The sequence below is a fragment of the Myiozetetes cayanensis genome, unplaced genomic scaffold (genome assembly GCF_022539395.1).
Source record: "Myiozetetes cayanensis isolate MyiCay16 unplaced genomic scaffold, myiCay2020 scf13, whole genome shotgun sequence".
NCBI lineage: Eukaryota > Metazoa > Chordata > Aves > Passeriformes > Tyrannidae > Myiozetetes > Myiozetetes cayanensis.
Window position 1 is genome coordinate 19331956 of NW_026086937.1, and position 14908 is coordinate 19346863.

Here is a 14908-nt window from a genome sequence, read left to right on the forward strand (position 1 = left end):
AAAGCAGGTGCTAAGTGCTATCTAAATAAAACACTTAGTCATTTTCTATCTGCTTTGCTAACATATGCTGGAGAGGTTTCTTCTCCCTAACTCAGAAAGAGGTTTGTGATGTGGCACATGCACCAGCACAGGAGCCGAGGAAAGTGCTGAGCATCTCTAAACAGGTTGTAGCATGTTCCCAAGTCCCTGGTATGTCACATTCCCGGCTGTTAAACCGAGGGACAGCCCCAAGCCAGCCCTGCAGCTGGATCATTTGAATTTTCCAGGTCCCCTCTATGTCTTTCGTGGGTCTCCTGTTGTTTCGTGCGTGTCCCCAGACACAGAGATTGGTGGTGGCTGCTCTGAGCCGAGCAGTGGCCAAGTAACACATGGAAGGCTTGGGTTTCTCATTAACTCCAGAGCTGATATAGTCCCATCTCTCAGAGCATCAGCCAGTTTTCCTGCCTCCCTCCCACCCCGGCTGTCCCTCCTTCCCTGCCCAAGCCCTCACCTTGCTCCACAGCCCAGGACAGGGACCATTCCTGGGACGACAGTGGAGGAGCTGCGGGATGGAAGAGAAAAGCAAAATGCAGACGGAGAAGGTAACCATGGCTCACTGGTATTTTTGCACTGGGATTTCTGCAGGAGACCAGCATTGAGAAATTCCATGCCAAGACCAAAACCAACCCAAAAAAATCCCCTCCCTTAATTAATTGCTCTCTGATGTCTGCGCACTGAGCACAGAGGCAAAGGGGTTAAGGGGTTGTTTTTTACTTTTAAGAGCTCTGTTGGCTCATTGGATAACTTTAACTGTGATGGAAGGAAACAATGCTTGAAACAGCACTGCCGAAACACCGTTTTGGTGATTTTTTTTTTTCCCCAGCTGTTGTGCTCCAGGGGTGGGGATGGGGATAAGGATGGGGATGGGACAGGGCACGCTGCTGCTGCCTGCGCTGCTGTACCAGGCAGAGCTCTGGCTCCTGTGAGCTCCAGGGCCAGGATGGGCAGTGCAGCAGGGAGAATTGGACTGCTCATTGTGGGGCAACAGCACTCTGCTCTGGGGGTCTTGATCTTGCCCATCCCCAGAGGCTTTCCTTCTCCTTTGAAGCCAGCCAAACCCCCCTGGATGCTGCTGTCCGAGCCAGCTGGGCACCAGAGACAGAGATGGGGTGCAGCCCCCCAGCTTTGGGCAGGGTTAGGACAGCAGGGTAAGGCTCTTCTCTGCTTCCTCCTCCAGCACCTCACAGGAACGCTGGTCCTCTCTGTCTTCACTGCAGTGCTGGGCTTCTTCCAGTATGGCTACAGCCTGGGTGTCATTAATGCCCCCCAGAAGGTAAGCTGAGCCCTCCAGCCTGTGCACAGCCAACAACACGGCCAGGACGCCCCCTCTGCCACTTCCCCAGGGAAAGGAGCAGGGCTCTGCAGTCGTGGAGCCATCCCCACTGCAACACAGTCCCTATGCCAGGCCGAGGGACTGCAGCTCTCTGTTGATGCTGACACCACGCTCACCTCGGCCCAGGGAGGGGGGGGATGTTCTGTGCCTGCCCTTGCGGTCCCTCCTCGCTGGTCTCTGGGTGTTGGGGAGCTGGGGGGGACACCAAGATTTCTCCCCTGCAGACCCTGCGATGAAAATATTTTCCTGGGGTAGAAAAAAACCCAAGCAGGTGTTTGGGGTGGTTACAGACTTGAGCTGATGGGGTTTTCCCTCTTTGCCTGTCCCAGGTGATAGAGGCGCACTACGGGCGTGTGCTGGGCGTCATCCCCCTGGATGGACATGCCACCAACACCTCCGGGGAGGATGGCACAGACCCCCAGGCTGGCACTGAGGGCACACTCACACCCCTGGCTGACACCAGCGAGGACCTGGCCACCTCCCCACACATCCTCACCATGTACTGGTCCCTCTCTGTCTCCGTGTTTGCTGTCGGTGGCATGGTCTCCTCCTTCACCGTGGGCTGGATTGGCGACCGGCTCGGCAGGTGAGAACTCCATGTGTGCTCTGACTCTGTGCCACAGCCCAAGGCTTTCTGTTCCCTCCCTGTAGAAATACAATTTCTATTATTTTCCCCAATTTAGGAAAAAAAAGGGGGAAAAAACCTCACCCTCCAACTTCCAAAATACTGTTCCAACCATCACAGAGGTCGGGCTTATTAAAATCCTCAATTATAAATCAAGTGTTTTATTGCAACTTTAGCGCTTCAGACAGCAGCTGATGAGCAGCCTTGATTAACTTCTGAATTCCCCCTTTTCTTTCCATGGCAAATGGGAGAGAAGGGCATCTGAACAGTGTTTGCACAGGATGTAAAATGTAATTTATAATATAATTTTAACTCCTCTGATTGCACCGGGGTGCTAAATTTTGCAGTGCCTACGATGGTTATTTTTCCCTCTGTGGTGCTGATTATGTCCCTCAATAGCTCCGCTCGCATGTCGCGCCGGCTGCCTTGGCCGAGCGAGGTGCTGGGAGGAGCTGAGGTGCTGCTGCCTTGCAGGGTGAAAGCCATGCTGGTGGTGAACGTCCTCTCCATCGCTGGGAACCTCCTCATGGGGCTGGCGAAATTTGGGCCGTCCCACATCCTCATCATCGCCGGGAGAGCAGTCACGGGGCTGTACTGCGGTGAGTCCAGCCTGGGTCAGGCAGGTGCCGGCTGCTCCAGGGCTGCAGTTCAGGGTTTCCTACATTTTTTAATTTTTTTTTTAGTTCAGAAGGAGTTTCACAGGTGGGAGTTTCCTTCTTCTTCCTCTGTCTGTCCTTCTCGATCCAGGATCTTTCCTAGAATAATTTGGTTGGCTCTGTCACAAAACTGGTCTGTTTTACATATGCTAGAAAGGAGTAAGCCCCTCTCTGTTTCAACACTGGATCTTGCTGGTGGCTTCTGTAACAGCACATCATTAGCCAGGCTGGTTAACAAGTTCCCCAGACAGCAGTGCTGTCTAGCAGAGAGCACAGGAGCACTGTACAGGGAGAGGATACAATAGCCAGTAAATTATATGGAATTACATTAGAATTATCTTAGAAACAACAGCTCATTATCACTGTTACTGGTATACAAATACAATACTCTGCTCTGACGTTTCAAGGCAAGTTTTAAGCAAGCTCGTTGCCCTGTGATAACTCCTCCCAGTGGACAATCTCTGCTCTGTGCTCTTTATGTGTGTGTTTCAGTATAAAGGCTTCCAGCTTGGGGCTCTGAATCCAGGGATATCCCAGCACCTTTCCAAGGTGCAGGTGGTTCCCAGCCAGGCACAAGGGGTTTGGTGGGGTGTGGGATGCAGCACACGGGCTCCATCCTCCTTCCACGTTTGGGGAGTGGTTTCTGCTGGTTTCTGAGCTGTGGTCTAGAGGAGGTGACACCCTGTGTGCTCCATGCAGGGCTCTCCTCCGGACTCGTGCCCATGTACGTCAGTGAGGTCTCTCCCACGGCCCTTCGGGGAGCACTGGGGACGCTGCACCAGCTCGCCATCGTCACAGGGATCCTCATCAGCCAGGTAAGAAGGAAAGCTCACATGTGCAGAGAGGGTGGCTCGGAGATTAGGGAGACCTCAGTGATACGCTGGGGTGTCACTCACCATTCCACCCCAAAACTGAAGGAGTGTGCAAAACAATCTGCTCTAATGGGGTTAAACTCCTGCCTTGAGTTGGAGGTGTCTTAGCAAAGGCAACGTCTCAAGAAATAAAAATGCTTCTGAAAACAATTTCTCCTCTTCCTGAGGAATTACTTTCAGCATCTCTTCAGCATCAGGCTGGATCCTGAGGACAATACCCCTGATAATCAGGTGCTCAAAAATGGCTTCATCAGAGAAGCAGGAAGCCCAAAGTCCCAGTCAGCTTTTCCCTACCAAGGCAGGAGTTCCAGCTATGCAACAGGTGGGCACATAAATGTAGCAAGAACAAACAGATCCAGAAAAAGAATTGGTATTTGCTTCTAGTTTACTTCCAGGTTGTCACTTCAAAATGCCAAAGTGATCGATCACTTTCTTTTCTTAGGGTGCAAACCTATCCATTCAAACCTGCCTCCATTATTCCAGGTCCTTGGACTAGACTTTCTCCTGGGCAACGATGAGATGTGGCCCCTGCTCCTCGGTCTGTCTGGCGTGGCTGCCCTGCTGCAGTTCTTCCTGCTCTTGCTGTGCCCTGAGAGCCCCCGATACCTTTACATCAAACTGGGCAAGGTGGAGGAAGCTAAAAGAAGTAAGGCACATTCTGGGCTTGTCTAGAATTGTTTTTATACTGTACACAGTATTAAACACAGAAGGAAAAGGCTGAGGGTTCACATATACCTGTGTGGTTGCTCCGTTCCACCCTCTGAGCTGCTGAGGTACAGATCAGATCTGGACCAAAAACTGTTGAGATGTTTGCATGGGACTAAGGAGCATTGCTGAGAGATGAGGCTTGAGCACAGCGTCTCAGGGCCATTGCAGGACTGATGTGCTGCTGCCCCTGGCCAAGCAGACACACTTTGGATCCTTGATATGCCATAGGAATCCTCAGAGCAAGAGGACCTGGCTGTCCAAGTGGTTGGCCTACCCTAAGTTTTAGCCAGAGAGATTCTTGTCCTTACTCTGTGCCTTATCTGCATATAAAATGTCAATCTTTCTTTCTTTCTTTTTCAAAAGATTTGAGAAGGCTTAGAGGAAACTGTGACCCGATGAGAGAGATTGCGGAGATGGAAAAAGAAAAGCAAGAAGCTGCTAGTGAAAAGAAAGTCTCCATAAGACAGCTTTTCACCTCTTCCAAGTACAGGCAGGCTGTCATCGTGGCGCTGATGGTGCAAATATCCCAGCAGTTCTCGGGAATCAACGCGGTGAGTCTCCCCAAAATGTCTGTCCTTAAAGAAATCCACGCTGAGCATGAAAAGGCAGCCCTGGCTCCATCCAAGCCATGCAGGGGGGAAAGGTGGCTTTCCCATGGCTGCAGTGGGCTCCTCAGCCACCGTGCTGGCTGTGGGAGGGCAGGAGGGGAGAAGGGTGTGAGGGATTTCAGCACAAACCCAGCTGGCACAGCAGGTCCATGCTCAGCTCTCCCGTGACCCTCCACCTACCCCAGTTCATCAGCAGTTTGCTCTCTTTAATGACTATGTGCTCACCCCAGGAACCACAGAATCTTTATTTTCTAGCTATTTGTAACTAAACAGTTTTTTGTATCACCTCTTGGGGATACCAGGAACCACCATTTTGCACCCAGAAGCATAGAGCCTCCTTTTCATAACCTGCTGAAAATCACTTTTTTGACAGTCTGGTGAAACTTGAGGCCTCTGTTCCACCAGCTTTCAAAACTCTGGGAGCATTTCTGCATCCCAAGGCAAAGTGGCATGCAGAGGCGCCCAGCTTTGTGGGGATGAACCAGGATGAGGATGTCACAGAGCACAGCTGGGGTCAGCACCCATTTACCTCCTGCCCTTTACTTTCAGCAGAAAAGAATCACCTTATTCTTGGAGAGAAGGAAGAAATGGGAGTTGTTCCAATGCAATGAGAATATTTTAAAATTCATGTAAATTTCAGTCATATTAAGGTATTTTTCTTCATTGCTCAGTGCTGGTGATCTGGATTTCCAAGATTAAACATGGAGTGCATGGAAGAAAACAGTTTTAATGTGCAAATGCAGTAGCTCAGGAGGGGAATTTCAACAGGATTTTTAACTCCCTCTGGCTCCTTTGAAATTTTCAGTTTTAATTACTATAACAAGCTATTAAAAGTTGAAAAACTAATCATAATTAAATTACTTCACATCTCAGCCAAGCAAGTGCAACTCTTCCCTCAAGAGAGCAAAAAGTTTCACCAGCCCTGTTGCCTAATCCTTCATCCTGATGTATTTTTGATAGATCTTTTACTATTCTACAAACATTTTCGAGAGAGCTGGCGTTGACCAACCAGTTTACGCAACCATCGGTGTTGGAGTGGTGAACACAGTCTTCACTGTTATCTCTGTAAGTAAATACTTCTGCCACCCAGACTACAAAGGCACGTAAGCTACAGTGGGGTTTTGAAACATGATTTTATGCTGGGGATTTGTAGTTTTTCAGGGCTTGACCTTGAACACCTTACGGGGAAAAATCATTCCCTGGGCAAGTTTCATTTGAAAATTTCAGCCTTGACATAGAGGCTGACCAGCACTGCTAAAATGCCTTATGAGTGGAAACCACATCCCTGTGTTCAGGGAAGCTCTGGTAATTCAGCATTTCCCCCAAAACAGAAGGGGCTGGAGCCTGGGATGGGGGAGTGAGCAGCTCACAGTCTCCTTTACCTGTTATCTTTCAAGCTGTTTTGTGTATGTGCATAGCACCTGCACGAGTGATATCCAAAGGCTATTCCACAGTAATCCAGTAATCCAGCACCCATCCTCATCCTATCTAGGCAGTGCTCTGCAGCAATAAAAGGATGGTTTTGTTTCCACAGACTTTTCCCTTCGTTTGTCTCTCTCCTGAGAGGATTAACACAATTCCTATCAGCAGGCAATTAGATTTTTAATGTGGCCATTAACATAAGATCAGGAAATGCCAAGCTCATTTCCCTGACACCTCTTGAGAGACTTAGGGAGTAAAGGACTTTTACCTCCAACAAAGCAGGACTGGCTGCAAGAGAGAAATACACAGCTGCAAGAGATTTAAAACAAGGGGGAATCACTTTAAAATGGCAGAGGGGAGGCTTAGATTGGATATTAGTGAGAAATAGGCTGTGAGGATGGTGAGGCACTGGGACAGGTTGCCCAGAGAAGCTGTGGATGCCTCATCCATGAAGTGTTCAAGGCCAGGTTGGACCAGACTTGGAGCAACCTGGGATAGTGGAAAGTGCCTCTGCCCATGGCAGGAGGGTTGGAACAAGATGGTCTTTGAGGTCCCTTCCAACCCAACCCATTCTTACTCCAGGATGTATGAGGAGGTCTTGGGGTGAACTTTCTTTAGAGGAAGTCCATCACAGGCCCCACAGTGAGGAGAAAATGTGATCTTTATTGTGAAATGCGACTCGGAGGTGTGTAGCTGGAAGGAGCCTTTCTCCAGCATGGAGGGTCTCCTGCACTTCCATCCCCACTCTGAGGCTCTGGTACTCGCGGCCTGGAGCATTTGCTCTTTGCTTCTTTTGGCTGTGAGAACTTAAAAATTACCTGCCTTTGTCAATAAATGACAGACCCTGATCAAAAGGCAGAAGTGCTGACAGCAGGTGGACCTTGGCAGGGGGAGAAGGGAACGCAGAGGCTCGTCCTCTGCAACTTCCCGAGTCAGCAGGATGAACCGCCTCCAGCAAAAGAGACGGTCTCCTGGAAGCATAAATCACAGCTGTAACGGCAGGAAAGGTTGAGCTGCTGGCCAGAGGTGTCCTTCAGAGCAGAGGGGAAGGACCGGGCAGCCTCAGAGGCTCATGCACAGTTAGGCCAGGCCAGCTGCACTGACCTCTGGAGGTACCTACACCCCCCCACTGGGTGAGGTGTCTGGTACAGATTTATAAAAGCTTTGTGACATGACTGGAGTCCACCAAGAGGAGCTGAGAAGGAGAAACCTAAGACTTGTGGATACCAGGGAAACAAAAGGAATCTGAGAGGAGGAAAAATCCTGCTGCTACACAACTATCCCTGCCCTGGGACAGGCAAGGTGTGACCTGAATCATGCTATATTTTGAAGGCCAATTTCAAACTACTGCAGAGCTAGTAAGTTTTTTATTCCTGGGAAAGAAAATAAGAGAGAGAGAAAACTCCACAGTCAGCAATACATGTGTAGGAGCAGTGAGAAGCCCTGAGAGCCTGGAAACTCATGAGCTCTGAGTGTACGTGGCTTTGCCTTGCCCTTGGCAAGGTGACTGCTCAGTCTGGCTCCCTAGGAGTCACTTGGAAACCAGCACATAAATCCCTACCACAAGAGCTAAAAGAGCAGGAGAGCAGTGTGGCAGTGGTAACAGCTTGGTTATTGCTAATGGACCTGATCCTGAGAGCAGCAGGGCTGGTGACTGAGCTGCTGCACATGTTTCTACAGGTCTTTCTGGTGGAGAAGGCGGGCAGGCGGTCCCTGTTCCTGGCTGGACTGATGGGCATGTTAATAAGCGCCGTGGCCATGACAGTTGGACTTGTGCTCCTGGTAAGGATTTCTCTCCATTTTTAATCCCTGATTTGCAAACAAGAGAAGACGCCATCAAAGTCAGTCCAAACCACTGGAGCAAGCCCCTCTTGGGATATAAAACCAAATAAGGGGTGACCTCCTTTGCTGAACACTCTGGTTATTAACAGTAGTACCATTCTCTGTTGTCCTGGCCATGCTGCAGGCAAGGAGAGGGCTCAGACAAACAGCTGAGCTGATGGCTGTGAACTCCTGCAAGCAGCAACACTGGCAACACACACCCGGCCAGCACCTGGCACAAGAGTTGAGAGCCTTAATTATTCATGTCCAGCCCCCGCTTGTCTGAAAGGAAAGAAATTTCTGAAAAAGAAGCTTAATTAAAGTAATTGGTGATAATTAATAAGAGCTGTGTTGGGACTATAACACCAACCTCTTACAGAGCCAGTTTGCCTGGATGAGCTATGTCAGCATGGTGGCGATCTTCCTCTTCGTCATCTTCTTTGAAGTCGGGCCTGGGCCCATCCCCTGGTTTATCGTGGCCGAGCTGTTCAGCCAAGGCCCCCGTCCCGCCGCCATCGCCGTCGCCGGCTTCTGCAACTGGGCCTGCAACTTCATCGTGGGAATGTGCTTCCAGTACATAGCGGTAAGAAACCCCTCACACCACACAAATAAGTGGCTGGCACGACCCCGCCGCTGGCTCCTGGAGCAACCCAGCGGGATGGGGATGTGCCTCCCAGATCTCCATCCCCAAGGCCTGCTGGGCACCTCAGTCCCCCCGGGGTAGGAAGGGGAAGCCATCCCCGGGGTGCTGATGGTGGTGTCCCCTGTTCCCACTTGCCCCACTGCAGGATCTGTGTGGACCGTACGTGTTTGCAATCTTTGCGGCGCTGCTCCTGCTCTTCTTTCTGTTTGCCTACTTCAAAGTCCCGGAGACGAAAGGGAAGTCCTTTGAGGAGATCGCAGCCGTGTTCCGCCGCAAGAAGCTCTCGGCCAAAGCCATGACTGAGCTGCAGGACCTGCGAGCCAGCGAGGAGGCATAGCCAGAAAGGAGACACTGGGCATGGACCTCCTTCAGGTACCGTGGGCAAAAGTGTCATTTCACAAAAACCTTGCAGCTGGCAGACCAGGAAGACCCATCCACTGCATTCCTTCTGGCTGCCGCGGTTCGCACCTCCCAGGTGAACCTGGCATTTTGGTCTGAGACACTTGGTACAACTGTACTGCAGGAAGAGACAGGAAAGGACGGGAGGAGTTTGTTACCTGTGTGTCTCCACGTCCCGCTGTAAGAGCCCGACAGGACAGTGATGTCACCACATGGCCAAGCAGGGCCATCGCTCAGCTGGAGTGAAGGGAAGAGTGGTCGGCTGATGCTGCAGCCTCATGTTTTCACCTTTTTGTCCCATGCTTGCTGCTTCCTTCTTGTGAGTGACTTGGTGCTTCAAGAAGCCAACTGCCAGTGCATTTGTGCCCCCAGCACACAGCACTGATTGCATGAGGTGCCAAGGAAAACAGGTGGGGCAAACTCCCCCTTACTCTTGCCTGTGCAGAGGAAGAAGGTGGATCCCACCTGAACCTCACTTGCTTTGCTGTCTGTGCATTATGGAAATGCTGTCCAATCTCATAAGGATTTCCAATCACAGCATTTTTTAGGAGAATCTTAGAAACTGTGGCTGGGCTGATGGGCATATTTTTCCTTATGCTTCAGCCAGACTATTTAGCGCCCTCTTCCCTCCTAGGAAGCCTCTCCTCCCTCCCCTTCTCCCTGCTCCAGCACAAGGCAAGAACAATATTGACCACACAAGGAACCTGGGCACTCCTGACCCCAGGGTGAGGAGTCTCAAGTCCTACTGCCATCTGCCAGGTCACCTCCTTCCCCATCCTCTGTGCCTGCCTTCCCTTCCCTTTGTACAGTGCTCAGACCCACAGGCTCCAGCCTGAGTCAAGGGCTTGGGCTGCCTGTACTGTAACAATTAGTGATGACCCAGAGGGGCAATGGGTACTGGAGGGTTAACTGGAAGGTACCCACTGATCAGACCTCCACTTTGCACCAATTTGGATTTTGCTGGCTGGATGTGCTGCAGCCAAGAAGTGCAAGCAGGAGGTCATGCTGTTTCCATAGCCTTGTTTGTGCTCCTTTCGCTTCTTTGTGAGACATTTTTATGTGACATAATCAAACTCCGTGGATTTTTCTTCCTTTTTTGGGGGGGATATCTTGGAAACAATGTAAAAGCCTGCTCTGTGTTTGCTTGACTTTTAAGATTTGCATGTTCTTTGTTGTGATACCAGGTTACTTTCTAGCAACTTTCTCAGGATAGAAACCCATTATTTATTTAAAGACGAAACACCAGCATTGCTGGGTTGCTGTGAGCTCACCACGCTGCTGGTGAAGCAGTGGCCAAAATGTAACAGAGGATCAAGCATAATGAAAAGCACAGAACAGACGGGCCAAGGAGGATCATGCTGCTGCTATGGCTTTGCTTTTAGGGAAAGTTCACGCTCCTTTCCATGTGCCTGAACGTTTTTCCTCTGTAGACTTTACTCTCTTGGAATTAAGACTCTAAAGCAAAGTCTGGTCCCTTCCAAGTGACTGGAAGTGCAGCCACAAGGTCCTCTGGGAGAAGTGTCTGGCCCCAGTGTGTGCACTGAAGCAGTAAGATTGCACCAAAGGCTTTCCCGGAGTGACTGCTGGGATTTAACTTGAGGAGAACTGGGTCAGTGCTGTCATGTGCTACAGCAGTGGGGATTCCAGGTCTGACATGGATCTGGGAACCAGGGCCCAGGCTGGGGTGGAGAAGAGAGCAGCAGAGCTGGGGCACAGATCTATCTGGGTGGAACTCTCTGTCTGAGTGCTGCAAACAGGTCCCCCCAGGTAAGACCAGCTGCCACAGCAGGCTCAGAAACTCTCCACAGTGTTTACTACAGGTAGTTTAATATTATAACAGATTGTCTGAATGTAAAAAAAGGGGGAAAAAAAAGAGGTGGGTTCCTGCTTTCAATAACATTATCTATGTCTGTTAGATAAAAGTGACAGTGAACAACATCTATGGTGCGTGTTGGCCTGTGCTGTTGGTTTTTTCCCCTCTGTACATCTCAGACATACGTCCAGTGCCAGACAGGACCTATTTTCCTGGCAGGACACATCTGCTCCATGAGTGGTAAATGCTGTGCAAGCCCTCAGCCAAACCCCCTTAAATGGATTGGTACAGAGGTGAGACTGGGCTTGAAGGCAGACCTGGAGCCTGTGGTAGCTGGCTCTGTGTTGGGATCAACCCTCACTAGAGGTGTGCTGGTGTCTGGCCCCAGCTGGCCCCACTCCCACTTCACCCCTCCGTGAAGCATCTCTGCTTCATGGCACTGATGCAGCTTAAAACGTGGTGCTGGGGCCTCTCTAGGCACGACAGTCAGGAGGAGCATTTGGGGAGAGGGCTCTGAGGGAGAACCCAGCCAGGCTGGGTTCACAGCCATCATACAGGTGGTCCAAAACTATTTCTCTAAACTTCTGCTAAGCTTTGTCCTAATGCCTGCAGGGCATCAGTGACTGCCAACTGAACAGTGAGGGGCCATTTACTGAGCAACACTGAGCAGCCAGTCCTTGTTTTGCTGAATGAGAATAGAAAGCCTGATTCAATTACTGTACCTCAGCACATAAATTAGTTTAACAAAGCCCTGCAACACTAACATTACCCATAGCTATATCCCTGAACTTCCCGGAAGATCTGCCTGGGGGTTCTGAAACGCTTAAGGAAAAGGGAGTTTCAGGTTGTGCTTCCTTGCAGCAGCTGCTGTGTGAAAGTCTTCTCCTTCCATTCTGGGACAAAGCCTTGGCACTGCTGACCCTCTGTCCTCCCTATGGTTGTGGTGGAAGGATCAAGCTGGGCTGAACTATCACAAGAGCACTTTTACCAACCATATGACAACACAGGAAGGGGTCATTTGAGTCGATATGTTTACTTATGTCTTGTCCCATCACTCCAGTAATTAGAACTGTACACTTTATCTGTCCTTGCTACATGCAAGTTCCAGTTGAAACTTGTTCTTGAGATACAGCTTGCTGAACCACTGTTTTTACCTCTCACTGTTACATTTTTACTAAGTCGCTAATCATTAAGAAAATTTGAAAGACTTATTAGCTAAATGGTTGTTGCATTTTAGTTAACGTGCAAAATATGTTCTCATGCCATGCCTGGCTAATAATGCAATATAATTAATAATCCCTGAGAAAGCATCTTGTCAGCAAGAGCTCTGACAGTGTTTTCCTAATGTGCTGAGACGACAGCCATTAAGACTTTCCTGTTGTGCCAACGATATCTGGTCTCCCACTCTCGAGGCTTAATTTTAAAATTGGTTTGACTTCCCTAATTCAATAAACTCAGGACATTTGGCCCCATTAACACTCTCCACACTAATTTATCACAGATTTTTCTGCCTCACTTCAACTTGTTTTTCATTGCTGAAAAGCACTACCCTCCACCTCCAGAGTCAAACAGCTGATAAGGATAAAGTTAACCCAAGTACTGTGTACGTAGGTACCAAGTCTTTGAGGTACGATTAATTTTCCGAGGTGTTCAATGTCCTTATCTTTCACTGAAATCTATGAGAGCTGAGGAATTTCAAGGCAGGACATCGGGTCTGGATCCAGCAGAATGTGTAAGCATGAGATTTAATTTAAGGTAGCTGAGTGTGCTCAAGTGTTTCACTAAATTCTCAAGTAATACTGACAAATTTTACCCAGAGGCACAGCCTAAGTAGCTGTGCTGAAAAGGAAGGCTCTCCTCCCCAGCAAAGGGGCAGTAAATCCTGGCTTGTGGATCAGCAGTCCTTAAATTTTACAGGCTGTAGATACAACTATAGACCTGAGACGTGGGTAGTGTCTTATGGTTTTGCCTCCCTGCATTCTGTTCAGGAGCGGGAAGCGGCTCTGTGACTGTGGAAAGCATCAGGGCCCCCCAGGTTGTGGGTGGGATATCACTGCAGGAACACTGCTGCACACCCAGGAGGAGGGAACAGCTGCAGTTACTTTGTGCTTCCCTTCTTCCTGGTGGGGAAGTTACAATAGTTCCCACTAGCTCAGTGTCCCTGCACTGTCACTGCTTGTCTTTGATCCCCGGTCCCAGGGTAATTCCCTGGGTAATTTGGACACAGGCACGGCAGAGGGAGCTGACAGTGAACGGCAGGAATAAAGCAGTGCCCAGAGCAGGGTAGGTGCCTGTGGCAAGGTCACTGCAGAGGCTCCTTGACCCGGCTCCTGCCCCACAGAGACACGGGAGGAGCTCAGAGGGCCTGCTGAGCACAGCACTGTCGTGTGGAGAGGGGAGTCACTGACTCCCAGCCTCTCATGTCCTCAGTGCAGCACCCAGGAGCCGCTGTGAACCCTCAACCCAACAGTCAGGACATGGTGAGATCCCAGCAAAGCCAGCCCGGCAGCTGAAGCAGACGCTGGCTCAGGTTGGAACAGGGCTGTTTACACTGCTTTGCTCGTGACCTGTTATTTCTAATCGTGTGACCTGAACCCATGGCTCATGTGGGTGTAAACACCACCTCCTGCCTTCCAGCAGGCCGGCTGGAAACAAGGTGGGATGTTCAGCCCAGCTCTGGCTGAAATGCATATTCCCAAGGCTGGGATTTAAGGACGTGCATCAGACACTTCTCCGGAACATAACTGAGGACAGACACAACTCACTCAGTTTAAAACATTCCAGAAGTTTTCTAATCCCTCTTCACTTCTTATATATATAGACACAGATAGGAGAACTAAAGCTTGATAACATCCTGAGCCTACTGGAAAGAAAAGGGGTGTGTATGATCCAGCTGGGCAACAGTGGAAAGGAAATACCTTTGAATGTGAAAGGCCACAGGATTTTATTTTCAAATGTGCTTTGAATCAAATTGCTGTTGTTGCATAGAAAAGGGGGATAATCACATCAGTATTATCAAGAAACACACATTAGAAAATAAATGTTGATCTAGACAAAGGAAAGATGCCTGCAGGCAATGAATGATGGATTGGATTTCCAATGTTTTTTATTGAATCTCAGATAAAGGCTGTCTTGGAATATTTGTTTTGTGTCTGAAAAATAAATATCATCTCCAGCTGTACTTTAGTAAAAGGACTTGATTTAGCCCAGAAGATCTCTCAACTACTCCAAAATGAATCTGTTAATTGTGGAAAATCAACCAAATTTATCAACTGATACTTGAGGAAAAAAAAAATTACCAATAGTGCTTAGCCCCAGCCTGCTGTAGTTTGGGTCAGAGCAGTTGGTCGTTCTCTCACGATATATTTTATCAGAAGAAAAAATGCCCTAGAGCACGTACAATTTGTCACACACTTGCAGGTAAACAAACACACACTGTACATGTGAAAACACTTAACAGGATGCCCCAGACTCTCCTTATCAACTGAGACAGCAGTAAAAAGGGCAGGATAAAGGATATCATCTCCAGAGCAGGCTGGGTGAGGCAGCATCCACAGAGAGCTGTGGTAACAGAGAGAGCCACCACGGGGGCATCACAAAGTGGCCCCATGTAAATGAGAGCCAAACGTTTCTTCCTGGGTACACGCCGCACAATTTGGAGTGGGATCTGTATAACCAAGGGTGGGACCACAGGCAAAGAGATCGTGCAGATTAACACAGATTAAATAAAATATCCCATGATGAACCATTTAAAAATATGGCGTTAAAAGTGACTTGTGTTGCTCCCCCATCAGAACACAAATTCAGGATTTTGAGGCAGAAAACATTGGACAGCACACAGCAGGGTGTGGTGGCGATGGCAGAGGCTGGTGCTGACAGTGCTGCCATGAAATTTCTGTGTTTTCCTGCCATGGGCACAGACATCTTTCACTAGATCAGATTGCTCTAAATCCCATCCGTCCTGGCCTT

General features: G+C 49.4%; 1 protein-coding gene across 1 annotated transcript; it reads left to right on the forward strand.

Moving 5' to 3' along the window:
* Window positions 1-424: 424 nt before the first annotated feature.
* On the forward strand, window positions 425-14131 carry SLC2A2 (solute carrier family 2 member 2). Its single transcript, XM_050308296.1, has 11 exons — window positions 425-581; window positions 1217-1312; window positions 1702-1958; window positions 2472-2596; window positions 3353-3468; window positions 4009-4171; window positions 4597-4784; window positions 5802-5906; window positions 7944-8045; window positions 8464-8667; window positions 8873-14131. The coding sequence occupies exons 1-11, from the start codon at window positions 549-551 to the stop codon at window positions 9062-9064; spliced, it is 1581 nt and encodes a 526-aa protein (XP_050164253.1). The 5' UTR covers window positions 425-548; the 3' UTR covers window positions 9065-14131.
* The last annotated feature ends 777 nt before the right edge of the window (window positions 14132-14908 follow it).